Source organism: Spermophilus citellus (genome assembly GCF_964194105.1).
Source record: "Spermophilus citellus genome assembly, chromosome: 14".
Taxonomy (NCBI): Eukaryota; Metazoa; Chordata; class Mammalia; order Rodentia; family Sciuridae; genus Spermophilus; species Spermophilus citellus.
Window position 1 is genome coordinate 88,591,154 of NC_138194.1, and position 16,222 is coordinate 88,607,375.

A 16,222-nucleotide genomic window follows, 5' to 3' on the forward strand; every position below is an offset into this window, starting at 1 on the left:
GTACCACTATGGGCTACCTAACAGTTCAGCAAAAAAAAAAAAAAAAAAAAAAAAACATAACTCCATGTTCTAAGTTATTATTTGATTCAATTATAGATGGTTCTAAGACAGTATTCTCGTTTATATACATTAAGATGTGATCAAGTTTTTAATCAACTAAGATATACCCACTCCCAAATTCTTCTACGTTCTCACAACTTCTTGAAAAAAACATCAGGCAGTTCAAAAAGTCATCAATATGGCAACTCACCTATTGATGGCTCTATTACGGCTCCTTTTTCTTCTCCTCTCAAAGTGTTGTTCATCTTCAGAAGAGGAAGATGAAGTGGAGTCACTACTATGGATTGCATGTCTTCTCCTTAAGTAAAGAGGAAACGATATATCATAATAAGGAGGGCAGGGGAAAAGGCATAGGATTTTAGCATCAGAAATACCTTATGGAGCTGAGGATATAGCTCAGTGGTACGGTACCTGCCTAGAAATACCCAATGAACCAAAAAGGTTTATCATAAAATATTTGCTGAACCACTGAAGTAATAAGCGTTGTTGATTAATATTTGAAGGTAATAAAAGACTTGGATAACTGAAGAAGGGGAAAAAAAGAAAAAGGCTATGGTTGAACTGACCATCAAATGTTCATTAAGAGATGGTTTGGGCAAAGTGACGTCTTAGTCTTTTTTTTTTAAATTTATTTTTTAGCTATAGGTGGACACAATATCTTTATTTTATTTTACATAGTGCTGAGGATCGAACCCAGGGCCTCATACATGCTAGGCAAGTGCTATACCTCTGAGCCACAACCCCAGTCCGACGTCTTAGTGTTGATATAGTCAGTTATTTTAAAAAGAAAGATGAGATAGAGTATGATTGTAATTTGAAAAGGCATTTTCAATAGTATATTATATATAATTTCCCATTAGGGAGAAAATCACCTATTTCGAGAGATCAAGTAACACTGAAAAGAGTTTTTTCTTTATGTAGATAAAAAAACTGGGAGGGTTAGAGGTACGGCTCTACCATGCATGAGGTTGTCCGTTTAATCCCCAACACTGCCAAAAACAAAAACTAAAAAGCTATAACGAATAACATGGCCTTTTATCTATAGTATACCATCAACGTAAATTCACAACTCAATCACTTAACTGTGTATACAGATAAGCTACCAAGTCCATATGAGTTTTCAAGAAAAATAAGATAAAAATACTATCAAATTCTTAGGCTGGTTGGTAAGAACAAATAAGATGCCAAATGCTACAAATATACAAAATATGTTTTAATCACTTTTACCTTTGGACAGCTGCAAAAGACTCACATAAAAAATAAAAACAAAACCAAAAACACCCACAAAGAATCTAGCCAAGCATAGTGGTGCACATCTGAAACCCCAGCAACTGGGGAGCCTGAGACAAGAGAATTGCAAGTTTGAGGCCAGGCTGGGCAACTTGCCTAAGCAACTTAGGGAGATCGTGTCTCAAAATTAAAAAACAAAACAAACCAAAACAAAAAACCCTCTGGCTACATATTCTTTAATTATTCCATTGACTTAGGTCTAGAATTTTTTCCTGAATCAAGAAAACAATCATGGAAAGTAGGTATCTTCATCTATTACCTTCATAATGCATGTCCAAAATCTTCCATCAAAAAAAAAAAAAAAAAAAAAAAAAAATCTGTAAACTAGTTCTAGTTTTACTTAGCTCTAGAATATATGACCTGAACTAACACCAGGCAATTAATAGTCTCAATTTGTCCCAGTTGCCACCATTCTTTAAAATTTTATTACTACAGAATTATATAGTAATGCAGTAATTATATGCAGTGCTGGCTCAGACACCTCTAGAGATGTTAATGTTACATACTACATATGTTGTATGCTGTAAATACACCCCCAAAATCTGAATTCTGAAACACAAATGGTTCCAACGTTTTTTCAAAAGGATCTATGAAAACCCAGAAATAAATGAGAAAATAATTCTCCAATCATCCACATTAAGACTACTAAAAGCATATATTTACTAACTCCTTTCTGTTCCTGCCTGACAAGTTATCTCATTCAATCTTAAATTAAATTTTTGTACAAGCACATCATTTTACAGTTGGGGTCAACATGGCTCATAGAATAAATTATGGTGCCAGAATTCAAAACTATGTCTGTTTCAAAAATCCACATTGTAAACATTAATACACTGGTGAATTCTAGTTTTTTCACAAACCAGTAGTTAGAAGCAAACAACAAAAAATCTTATGGCTCAACATAAGGTTTTCAATGTTTGATTTGCAAAGTAGAAATTAATTTTAAACATCAGGCTAAGTGCAGGGAAGTGCACCTATAATCCAGCAATTCTGGAGTCTGAGGGAAAAGGATCAAGTTTGAAGCCAGACTCAGCAACTTAGTAAGTCCTAAGCAACTATCCAGACCTTGTTTATAATTCCCAATAGAAAACAAAATGAAACAAAACAAAATCCACAAAACCAAAAGAAACATAAAAGTTAAAATAGCAAACCAATATAGCACTTAATATATGCCACACTAGGGCTGGGGATGTGGCTCAAGCGGTAGCGTGCTTGCCTGGCATGCGTGCGGCCCGGGTTCGATCCTCAGCACCACATGCAAAACAAAGATGTTGTGTCCGCTGAGAACTAAAAAATAAATATTAAAATTCTCTTTCTCTCTCTAAAAAAAAAAAAAAAAAAAAAAAAAAAAAAAATATATATATATATATATATATATATATATATATATATATATATGCCACACTATTTTAAAGGCTTTGTGTGCATTAATTCTAATTCTTACAATACCATGGGATAGGTGCTATTGTCCCCATTCTTCAGATCAAAAAACAGAATCATAGAGAGGTTAAATAACTTGACAAAGGTCACTAACAAGTGGTAGAGCTGAGCTCCAAACCCAGACAGTCCTAGTTACGAGTGCAGGTTCTTAGTGATCATTCTATATTGTAGAAAGACCATTATTTCAATTTTAAAAATATGTGAAACACAAATACCCATGTCCACTTATTTTTTTCCACCACCCTACAAAAAACATGGAAAAACCTGGCATAGACAAGTACTAGACCAGCACTTTGAACCTAGCCAGAGCTTCAACTTCTTGCCAGTTCTAGTTCTTTAACAGATAAGTATGATTTTGAAATACTCACAAAGCAACTGGCTATTATGCTACCTTATGATTCTAAGGGGTGAGCTTTGTTCCAGAATCTAGAGTGAAAAAAATAAAACTTAATTTACTAATGTTAACGCTCATAAGGAAGAGACTCCTGCTTCAAGGCAGCATTCTTAAAGCTCCACTATGGCAAGTGTACCTAGAGACCCTTGGAAGATTCTGCATTATGGCTACAAGGTTTGTTTTCTTCTTTTAGTTTGTTCTAATTAGTTACACATGACAGTAGAATGCATTTTGACACATTGAATATTTGAAGGTAATAAAAGACTTGGATAGCTGAAGAAGGGAAGAAAAGAGGCTATGGTAGAGCTGATCATCAAATGTTCATTAAGAGATGCAGCATACTACAGTGACACAGCCATATCCATGTTGATAGCACAATTCACAAGAGCTAAATTGTGGAACCAACCTAGGTGCCCTTCAACAGATGAACAGATAAAGAAACTTTGGTATATATACACAATGGGGTATTACTCAGCATTAAAAGAATAAAATCATGGCATTTGTAGATAAATGGATGGACTTGGAGAATATCGTGCTAAGTGAAGTAAGCCAATCCCCAAAAAGCAAAGGCTAAATGTATTCTCTGATATGTGGATGCTGATCCATAATGGGGGTGGAGGGGGAACATGGGAGGAATGGAGGAAATTTAGATAGGGCAAAGGGAGAGAGGGAAAGGGAGGGGGCCTGAGGGCAGGAAGGATGGTGAAATGAGATAAACATCATTACCCTAAGTATATGTATGAGGACACGAATGGTGTGACTCCACTTTGCATACCACCAGAGAAATGAAAAATTGTGCTCTATATGTGTACTATGAATTGAAATGCATTCTGCTGTCATGTATAACAAATTAGAATAAATAAGTAAGTTTAAAAAAGATGGTTTGAAGTATAATTTCTTCTGGTGCTGCAAGGTTTCTTAACAACTCGTAGATACTAACAGCAATGTTCAAATGCTGCTTTGGAGATGTGCTTTACTTTTATGCCTCAGTAGCTGAAGTAGTACATGAGCTATAAACAAGCTAGTATCTTCAAGTAAAAAGGATGAGCAAAATGACTACACATCATCAAGGCTGTTAGAAGATATGAGATCCTTACATCAGCTTAACAAGAAAGTTAAAGAAAAGAACAGGTTTAAAGGGCTACATTCAATATAGAAAATTTGGAACCCTCCTAAACTGCTTGTGGGAATATAAAATGGAGTAGCCATTTTGGAGAACAATGTAGCTGTTCCTCAAACATTAAATATAGTTAGCATTTGACTCAGCAATTCCACTCCAATGGAATTATATACCAAAAAAAGCAAAAACATATGTTCACACAAAAACTTGCACATGAATGTTTATAATAGCATTATTCATGATAGCCAAAGTGAAACACACATTTATCAACCGATAAAGGATAAACAAAACATGCTATGTCCATATAATGAAATCTTACTTGACATTAAAATAAAGAATGAAATATTGATACATGGAGAAACATGGATGAACCTTGAAAAGGTTAAACCATGTGAAAGAAACTAGTGACAAGATATTCCACTTATGAGAAATACACAAATTCCACTTATGAGAAATACAACTATAGAGATGGAAATTAGATTTGTGGTTGCTTAGGGCTGGGGGAATGGAGAGACTGGAGGGTGATCATTAAAGTGATCTTTTTGAAGTGATGAAAATGTTTTAAAAACAGACTGGTGACAGATGCACAACTCTGAACATATTAAAAGTCATAGAGTTGTACAATTTAAATGAGCAAACTGTATAATATGTTATATTTCAATAAAGCTATTAATACAAAAATAAATTTAAAGAGGTTATTGAAACCACCAAGAAAGTCAGCAAGTCAACTAATGTGACTCAAGACAGCTTAACTCTATTAAGTTCATGCTCTAACTTAAATGTGTAAGAATCCTCCATTAGTCTATGAGAGCCATAGGCAGGAATTCTGCCTAAGTCATTTTTACTGTTTTGCTTGGCACCAGATAGCACTCAAACATTCGTTAAATAATTGGAGAGGAAGAATATATCTATAGCAAGGAACTACTCAACAATATAAAACACTTTTCACAGGCAAAGACTAGATCCCAGGAACCAAATAAGGAAGCACATGAGACCAAATGTTTTTAAAACAAACTTTCTTGCGGCTGGGTTGTGGCTCAGTGGTAGAGCACTCGCCTAACACATGCGAGGCCGTGGGTTTGATCTTCAGCACCACGTAAAAAATAAAGGTATTGTGTCCAACTACAACTAATATATATATATATAAAACTTTCTCTAAAATACACTATGGGTGTTAACTGTAGAGATAATTTATCAACAAATGTTACTTTCAGAATCATAAATCCATTCAAAACATGAGAAGAAATTGAATCTCAAGGTAACTGCTAGTCTTGTTCTTCTGCTGGATCAAGTACAGGCCTGCCCCTTGAGTTGGATAGTTGCTATCCTAACCCCGAAGCTTTGTGGTGGTAGGGATTCCAGTAAATATACCTTCTCTTTTCCTAATGTCCATTATATTTCACTATCAAAACGAGTCTTCAACAATATTCTTGGGGGCCCATCAAGATACGGAAATGAAGCCTCCCTTCAAGTACAATTATCATAAGAAACCGACAGGTTGAGTTTGCCTTCCTGATCCTCTATCCTTCTGAGCTCTAATCAGGCAAAAGGGATGATGGAAAAAGAAACCTAAAAATGTAAAATGTATGCTTGTGATTCTGGTAATGAATTGAAATGTCTCAGACACAAGTATATTTCTTATTTTTCCTAAAAGATGTCTCTTCAGTACTTACTAAGGTGCTTGCTATCTTCCATGACCAAAACAGTAAATTTGTTTTGATGAGACTTCTCAGAACTGTTCAAATAGTTGAAATCTACAAAGATTTCAGTCTTACTTTGGAATAAATTAATGCTCCATTTAATGAAGGAAAAGTAACAACTTTACATTTTTTTTTTTTTTAGTTGTAGATAGACACAATACCTTCATTTTTACATGGTGCTAAGGATCAAAACCCAGTGCCTTATATGTGAGAGGCAAGCTCTACTACTGAGTTACAATCCCAGCCCCTCTACACCAACTTTCACCCGCCACCATTTTAGTCTTTTCTCTTATTGATGAACCACCATAATGCTACTATAACCCCAATTGTTCCAATCCATCAGGGAACGCTCATTACTTAGAAAAATGAAACCTCTCATAGCCTCTTTGGACTTAAATTTGATAGATTAGCAACAATTATTAAAATGCGGAAGAAAAAGAAACACGCAAATAATTTTAATAATTAAAGAAAATAAATGTTTCTTAAAATACATTGGAAACAAATACACCCAGAAAAAAAACCATAATAAGTCTAGAAGATATATAACTTAGAACATTTTCATGGTGGGAAAATATATCTGCAATACTATGTGAAGATTAAACCTATCCTCTAAATGTGAAGATTAAATAAAACAATCTATATAAAATGCTTAACACAGCTGGGAATATAATGGTAACTTCTTATTCAAGTACAGAACAGTGGTATGGAATACCTTATCAAGATGACCATTAACACTTCCCATTAGTGGAAGCAAAAATAAAAACTAGTCAGTGGTACTAGGGAGTAGAGTGCTAAAAAGTACTATTCCAAATATGCAGTTCTAGAATTCTGTTCTAATACACTCAATCCAAAGACTCTAGAATCCTACCCTAACAATCACATTATCATTAATTGTTGATTATTTCAGAACCACACCTGTTCATTCGTTTACAGTAAGGACTTCTTGGTCCTGCAGAAGATAATCTGTATCTTGGTCTTGCAGGGGAAGCTGGGCCACTATAAAATATGTTGGGCTTTCTCTGGTGACGAGGTTCTGGGGGAAAATAAAATTAAAATTAAAAGAGTGTGTGTGTATATATATAAAAATAATATACATATAAATGAAGATAACTTTACTCTTCATTAAAATACTTACAAAGGTGCTGTTTTCTATGAAAGTACTAACAAATATCTACTATAGAATATATATCTTATATCATTTATGTCTGCAGGGTTGCTGCTGAAAATATGCATAACACAGACACCAACCAACTAAGACAAATAACGGCCATGAACAGCCATTGTTATACAGATACATAACAGATAATCATTAGCACTGCACATGAACACTTACAAAATACTAAGGTTAAATAAACTGACAAATTAAGAAGAAAGGTATGAATCTGAAAGATATGAAAATTCAAAATAGCTCAATTATTTGCTTCGTGCAAGGCTAAAATTAACTTTCTTTGGAAAAAAATGATTTCTTAAAAAATTAGGATAGTTTAACATAACAGTCATGAATATTTAGCAAAATGAAAATATGGGAAAAACAAAAACAAAGAAGGAACAGTAAAGAAAAAGCTGATACAAATCATCTCCTGCAAAAAGTATGTATGAATGACACTAACTTTCCAATGGAGCCTGGTAGTAAACAGTTGCTTTTCTCTGTCTAAGATAATATCGTTTCTGATTATCTTCTTCTCCATCCTCTTCATCTTCATCATCCTCTTCATCTTCATCATCATCATCATCATCTTCATCTTCACCATCATCTTCATCTTCTTGGTCTTCACCCTCTTCAGATGATTCTATAATTAAGAAACACTTCTAGAAGGATACTCACCAATGTGTTAACAAGTTTTAACATAGCAAGTTAGGAGACACCCTTCTAAAAATTATCTACACTGAGACTGGTCATAGAAAGAACCTGTGATTCTTTTGCAACATTAAAGATTTCTTTTTAAGGAAGTAAAAAATTCTAGAATTAAAATCATCAGAGGAAGGGAAAAAAGTAAAGAAAAAAGTGTGAAGACTTCTATTAATAAGCACCAAATTGAAGTTTACAATGTTATTGCAAATTAAATTATTAACATAGGCAATTATACTTAAGCTTCCAAGATAATGTAGCAATTGACAAGTCTTAACATCTCCTCACTTACTTTTGCCTTTAAAACTTAAATTTGATATTCTGTCTAGACCTCCTGGCTGTCACTGAATTACATGTAGCACAAATCAAATAATTTACTTATGATAATGATAAGTAAATTATCATCCTCAGCAAAATTTAAAATGCATTTCAGAAAACTGGAGTGCACTCATTAAAAAATACAGATTATGCTAGTAAGTTCTAAATGGAATAGCAAAACTTAACTTTTGTCATCTTTTAATTAAAATAGATATGTGTTGTCTATAAATATATTATGAAAGCAAAATAACATTGTCTTAGAATTATTGCTTTCAGTTACTTTCTGAAACAAAACATACTCTCCTTTTCAGCTCTCCCTTGTCCCTACTTCTTTTAAGTTACAACCAATCCTATGACCCTCAGGAACTACCATAAATGTCAGTTTCTGAATAAAAGGGCTATTTCCTACTAAATAAAAAGTACTTAAATTCAAACCCAGAAAATGGAATAAGAGAAAAAACTAACCCACACTGCCTTCTTGATTATCAGTTGTTTCTTCATCAGTTCTTTGAATACCTTTTTGTTTTCCTCTCGTGTACATATTAAGATTGCCCTACAAATGTTTAAATGAAAGCCATTAATGTAAAACATTTATAAAAAATTCATTAAGACTCCCCCAATCTTTCTTTCTTTTTTGGTAGTAGGGATTAAACCCAGGGGTGTTATACCATTGAGCTACATTCACAGCCCTTTTTTGTTCTTATTTTTTTTTTTTTTTTTAATTTTGAGACAGTGTCTCACTAAGTTCCGTAGGGCCTAAGTAGCTGAGGCTGGACTTTAACTTGTGATTCTCCTGCCTCAGCCTCCTGAGTCACTAGAATAATAGGTGTGCACCACTATACCGGCACCCAATTTTTCTTTCTTACTTTTAAATATTTTCTTCATTTAGATGGACCTTTATTTTATTTATTTATAAGATATTTAGAACTATAAACTCTTAGACCTCTAGTCATAAGTGACTGATCAAACAAATGCTATATAAAATGATGACTAATTTTAACCATAAATGGATTATATACTACAGAAAAAAAATTAAATAGGCGATTAAGTCACACCCTTAATGAAAATATGTTTACTTTTTCCGTCTCATTAAAAACTCCCAAGTCTTCAAGTTCTCTCATTCGCTGTCTACGCATCTTCTTCATGTCATCCATTTTTTGAAGTACAGCTTCAGCAGTGCTTTAAAAATTTTAATAAACATATTTCAATAAAAAACAAATCACTTGCATAAAAACATTTTTAAATTTATAAAAATTTAAACACATATAGAGTTATTACAAAGGCCTCTAATATCCAATCTCCTTTATGCTTTATAAAAACCAAAGGTATTAAATGTTTAGGATGACCAAAAATTCACGATCTTTCTTTAATAAAAAGTTTCTTTTTTATAGTTTAACAAGGTGTTACCATTTTATTTGAAAATGCAGATCACCTTTAAACATTTTGGAGAATGTATATTTTAGAAGCAAAAATTCTGTGTAGGTCTATCCCATAATGGAGGGAAATGGGAAAAACGGCACTTCTATACCCCTTAAAATATTAAGTACATTAAATCTATTTCTGAAGGAGTTCGAGTTTTGATCATGTTAGGTAAAGTAATTTGGATTTACCCCCCAACTGAAAAATTAGAAAAACTGGAAAAACATAAAAGATATGTATTCAGTGTATCTAAATATTAATAAGGTGGAGAGATGAGTATGGCTTTTCAGACCACTCTTTCCCTAAGTAGCATGTGCTGATTCTGAGAAAGGCTGATAAGAAGCACAACAGAGCTTTTGATGGACACTTAAGGGTAGAGAAGCAAAAACAAATTTTAATAAAAAGTTTTTGCCTGATAAATCATCTCGACCTGAGGAATTTCCACTTACTTTGTTATAAGTTTGTCAAATAGCACAGACTGGTTCACAGTGCTATAACGACTTCTAATCCTACAACTTCGACGAACTTCAACATCACCATTCTCTTCGTGCAAATGTTCTGTAGTTTGAACAATGTTTCTAGTCCTCAATGAACGAGTAACTGGAATCACTTTGTCTTCACATATGCATAAAAATAAATAGAAAGATTCTAACTTAAAAAAAGAATTTAAAATAAATCAATAGAATAACTAAACTTTCATCTGGCAAATTACAGTATCTTTTCTTTTTTGTGGTGTTGGGGATTGAACCCAAGGCCTTGTGTGAGGCAAGCACTCTACCAACTGAGCTATATCCCCAGCCCCAAATTATAGTATCTTGAACTTACCATTCTTAAAAATACCAGAAAACAAAAGTAAAGTTACAACATATACCAACTATGTAATGCAGTCCTTCCATTCCCAAGAGAAGAAAGAGATGCGACAATTTGTAATAGCCCACAAATTGGAAACAACTCAAGCTCATCAAAAGATGCAGAGATAAATTATGGTATATGTATATAATGTACTATACCCAGCAAGAAAAAACAAAAACATGGGGTGCTACTCAAAGTAATTATGCTGAGTGAAAGAAATCAAATAGCAAGACATGGTCACGTAGACCTATAATTCCAACGGCTGGGGGGCTAAGGCAGGAGGATTGCAGGTTTGAAGCCAGCCTTAGCAGTTTAGCAAGGGCCCTTATCAACTTTGTGAGACCCTGCCTCAAAATTAAAAAAAAAAAAAAAAAAAAAAAAATGTTTAAAGGGTAGGGATGTAGTTCAGTGGCGAAGCACCTCTGGGTTTGATTCCCAATTCCAAAACAAAATAAAATAATCCACAAAGAAACCAAATACAAAAGAATACATGCTGTATGACTGCATTTCTATAAAACTCTAAATTATACAAACTAATCAATAGTGACAGAAAGCAGATTTATAGTGACAAAAAGCTGCTTTGGAATAGGGGGTGGGTTATGAAGAGAGGAACTGAAAGAAAGAGGGTCCTGAAAACACTTCTTGGGGGGTCATGTTATCTTCATTATCTTATTGTGGTGAAGGCTTCATACATACTCAAAACCTAACACACTGTACATTTTAAATACGTACATGTTATTGTACATAACTCAATAAGCCTGTAAACAAAATATTAATTACATATTTTAAAAATCTGAAATGTCATTAACATTACTTACCTTCCTTGCACTCTTCTTTTTTTTTATTAGCCTGCTGTCTGGCCAACTGTCTATATGAAAAAACATATGAAATAATTCAAAATAGTTGACATAACTATGAATTCTATATTCTGTAGCACTATAAAATGAGAAGTTAAATCTGCCTGGAGAGTAAATATTCAGATATGTAAAATCTCAAAAAAAAATAGTTTGACAATACCTATGCTTATGTAAGTTATGGCTAAACAACATCTAACAATCCCGTTTTTAAATTCAACGATAAATGAATTAGCTTTTTTTTTTTTTTTTATTTTTTAGTTCCCGGCGGACATAACATCTTTGTTGGTATGTGGTGCTGAGGATCGAACCCGGGCCGCACGCATGCCAGGCGAGCGCGCTACCGCTTGAGCCACATCCCCAGCCCCATGAATTAGCTTTTAAACAGAATTATTCAAAGCAAAGTTACTCACTTGAAACAAGAATTGAAATCCTTCGTCAAGTATTTAACTAGGTGAACTATGCACTGTGCAAAAACAATACCATGTGTTTTATACCACAGGGATATACTAGTCCCATATCTTTGAGGAATTTATAAGTATAAATAGAACTAATGCTCCTAGTGACATATCAACTGCTTTCCAAGAACATTTGCTGACTACTGTCTTTACACAACATCCATTATTGTCATTCACATGTAGAAACAGTTCCATTTGTGAATCAGATATCACACCTGTAAAATGGCTGGCAGAATCTACTGAACTGGAATGAATATTTTCCAATTTTTTTTTTTTAAGTTGTAGACGGACACAATATCTTTTATTTATTTATTTTATGTAGTGCTGAGGATTGAACCCAGTGCCTCACACTTAGTAGGCAAGGACTCCATCACTGAGCCACAACCCCTGCCCAACTTTCCAAATTAAAAAAAAAAAAAAAAAAAAAAGAATAAGAAGAAAAAGAAAAATAGTATTCATCTTTATCTTTTTTTAAAAATTCACTGAGCAAATGAAATACCATATCTCATTAACCTATTTTTGGTAACTCAATTTTCTATACATGGACAGGATGTATTTGTTAATCATCCAATATATCAAGCTATTGGCAAGTGGGCTAAGTTTATACATGTGGAATTTTAAATATTATACTTTAAGATAAAAATGAAATCATCTTATCCCTATGAGTCAATTCATATATTTTTATAACAATGTAAATTATCATTAATTCCGTACCTCTCTTGAACACAGGTAAGAACCAAAACCAAAATACTCTGGGGCAATTCAAAGGCTTAGTTCATTCATAGGCTCATGGACTTTTCTCCTAAAGGAGCCCCTCCCTCCATTTCATATAAGAAGCTGGAAACACAATGATTAAAGCAGTATATTAACTTTTTCTTTTTTCTTTTGGCCTACAGGGGAAGGGAAATGCTTCTACCCTTGTAGGAACTGGTGGACGTTTTGTTACATTGTGAAATAGTAATATTTTTGGCTTACTTGCCACACAGTCTTTGTCCCAACTACTTGACATTATAGCAGGAAAGCAGCCATAGATAAGATGAACAGGCACAGCTGTGTTCCAATGAATTATTTACAAAGTCAAGTGGTTGGACTTTGTCAGCTCCTGCAAATCTGATGAAAGCCATGGATCACTGGACTCTAGTTAAGAACCTCAGGATCAAAGAAATATATAGATCCCATTTTCATGGTATAGTTATTCAAATCTTTCTGTATTTTTCTAACCATCTTGGTTCTCTGATCTTTGGGGCAAAGGGGAAGGAAGGAAGTGAATAGATAAGCAGAGTGCAGAATATTGGCAAAAGTAAAAAGGGTAAGAAACTGGAAAAGTACAAGAGGAGAACTCAATAAACAATATTTGTAATAACGATCTGAATATAGGGAGATGAAAGATGACCAAAATATAGGAATTCTTAAGAGAAGACATGTAAATGGACAATAAACAAACACTTCAATGTTATTTAGCCACCAGGAAAATCCAAATCAGAACCCCTAGAACAGCTTAACACCAAAGACAGACTATGATAAGCATTGGCAATGATAGAGAAATAGGAACCCTCAAATATTATTGGCACAGCTGCCTTGAAATATAGTTAAGCAGTTCCTCAAAATGTTAGGATTACCATTTGACCCAAAAGTCCCATTTCCAGGTATATTCTCAGAAGAATTGATAACCTATATGGATCCCAAAATAGGTACATCAATATTTATATCATTATTCTAAACAGCCCAAAATGGAAATAAATCGATGCCCATTAACTGGTGAATGAATAAACAAAAACATGGCATATATGCATACAATGGGATCTTGTTCAGCAACTGAAAACATTAAATACAGATAAATTCCACGTATATGAAAACACTATACCAAACGAAAGAAGCTAGACATAAAAGGTCATATTGTATAATCCCATTTATATAAATGACCAGAATAGTCAATCTACAGAGAAAGTAGATCATGCTTCCCAAGAGATGAGACAGAGAGGGGTTAAGGGGGTCTAATAGACACAAAATGTCTTTTGGGGTTGATGAAATGTTCTGAAATTAGATAATGATAATTGCATACTATTGTCAGTGTACTAAAACCACAGTTTTCATACTTTACAATCATTAATTTTCTGGTATGTGAACTATATCTCAATAAAAATTTTAAAAATAGGATTTCAAGATATTTTAGAAGGGGCTAGGGATGTGGCTCAAGTGGTAGTGCGCTTGCCTAGCATGTGTGGGGCACTGGGTTTGATTTTCAGCACCACATAAAAATAAAAGATATTGTGTCCACCTAAAACTAAAAAATAAATATTAAAAAAAGATATTTTAGAAGAAATCTAATTTAAAAATACTAACATATTCACCTTTAAATTCAGATTTAAAAAAGCAATTAATTGAATACATTCCCTTAATAGATTTCCTGAATAATAAACGGATTGTCTTAAAGGTAAAAACTTTTGACAACTTCAACACTAAAATTTTTGTATGACTTTGTAAAGCCAAATAAAGCTTATTTTTGTTCGATGTACATAAAAACTGTAAAACCAACTACTAACAAAAAAATATTAACATAATATGCTCATGCTAATATTTCCTCTTCTAGTTTCTGTTTTATTTTATTCTGTATCACGTTTGTTATGTTCTGCTGTGGGTCCTGATGACTCAAGTCATCCACTGCTCTACTTGAAGTGCTCCAAATGTTCATTTACATATCATGTCATGACATCATATCAGGTGGTCTTCCTTGGAAGCAAATGAATCACTTATGGTATTAAGGTCAGACTCTTAACTCATAAATCTGAGATAACTAAGGCAGTAGTATTTGATGCCAACTCACTATAAAACACAAATACAAGGCTTAGGATTTTATGGCCATTCTCTATATGAGCACTTTCAACAATGCAGAATGTTTATATTTTTCTTGAGATTATAAAAAATAATTACTCAAAGAGAATTCATAGACCACTTCATCAGCTTTAAGAATAGAAGATTTCAAGACTCAGAAATACTGGGCTTTATAGTACATTTTATGGATTCTAAAAGTTGCAATTCCCTTTCCCTATTTTATTTTACCTTTTAGGTACTTGGGTTTGAACCCAGGGCACTTAAGCTACATCCCATTTTGAGGCATGGTCTTGCTAAGTTGCTGAGATAATAGATGCATACCACCACCATGCAAAGTCCCTCTCCCCATTTTAATATCTCTGAAACTGGAATGTGTTTTACAACTGATGGTATGTATGGCTGATAATGTGGATTCCATAAATACAGTAGTAAACACTCCACAAATAATGAACGAAATAAAGCAAATTTAAAAATACACAATTAAGTGAAAAAACAACAAAAGCTCAAAAACTCAAAAAAGCATAACATCATTTATCTGAAAAATATATTACATAAAATAAGAAAATTCCAGGCTGGAACTATGGTTAGTGGTAGCGTGCTTACAGGTGAGGCACTGGGTTCCAGCCCCAGCACCACATAAAAATGAATAAAATAAAAGTATTGTGTCCACCTAAACTAAAAAAATTTTAAATTAAGCTTTAAAATTAGAAAATTCGATTTCAGAGCAGGAGGATTCATGTTTTATAAATCATTAGAAATTAATTATGAGAAGACCATGTAAAAACAAGCATTTCATTAAACAAATTTTACTGTAATTGGAGGATCTCCCCCATTTATGTTAACCCCACCAAAACATTTTTTAAGTGAATTTTCTAAACTAAACTAAGCTTTAAATTCCCTGAACCAAATTCACTCCGATTCCACAAACTTCACCACACTACCTAATTCACTGAAATTGATTCCTGAAGATGGGATTTATGCCAAATAGTCAGGGTTTTAGAGAAATAAACACACAAACATACAGAAATGTACAACTGATGAAAAACTTGATAGCAAGCAATCAGAAATAGAGCTATTTTCAATGAAGGCTTTGTTTGGACTGAAGCAGAACTACAAATCATGAGCAAGTTATAATCACTAAGTTTTAACTACTTGTCAGCTTCACTCATATATCACAAATGCCATTTTTGAGCAAGAAAACAAAAAATAAAACTGTGTGTATAATCAACTTTTAGTTCATTAACATTCACTTGTGGCAATTTCATTTTAAGTAAATTATGCTGGAATATTGATAACTGGTCAAAAACATTTTAAAAATTAAATGTAAATCTTTAATTACTACTTTAAAACTATTTTGAATTACTAGTCAATCATTTTGTATTACCTTGTAAAATGCCTGCCATTAGCATGCTTCTCTGTTATTTCCATATTCTTATCAAAACTAGAATCTGAAGAAGTCTGGGCATTTTTTCTCAACGACTTTAAAGCACGTGTCCGGTGGTAGGTTTCAACTTCCTTAACCGAAGACCCATCCTTTAAAAAAAAATTAAGAAAGCCATCTAAGTTTTTCTTTAGGGAAAATCCCCAATTCAAATTCTGAAGCATTTTTTCCGATTACAACTGTTACGACTACTGT

General features: G+C 33.3%; 1 protein-coding gene across 1 annotated transcript in view; it reads right to left on the reverse strand.

The window, feature by feature from the left end:
• Positions 1-16,222, reverse strand: part of ATAD2 (ATPase family AAA domain containing 2) — a 64,568-nt gene that overhangs the window by 35,898 nt on the left and 12,448 nt on the right. Inside the window, exons 2-9 of the mRNA XM_081266733.1 lie at positions 15,971-16,119; positions 11,261-11,310; positions 10,040-10,205; positions 9,248-9,350; positions 8,637-8,724; positions 7,615-7,794; positions 6,920-7,037; positions 251-358 (exon numbers count right to left, since the gene is read on the reverse strand). Coding sequence (XP_081122859.1) covers positions 251-358; positions 6,920-7,037; positions 7,615-7,794; positions 8,637-8,724; positions 9,248-9,350; positions 10,040-10,205; positions 11,261-11,310; positions 15,971-16,119 — 962 coding nt within the window. The remainder of the gene's footprint in view (positions 1-250; positions 359-6,919; positions 7,038-7,614; positions 7,795-8,636; positions 8,725-9,247; positions 9,351-10,039; positions 10,206-11,260; positions 11,311-15,970; positions 16,120-16,222) is intronic.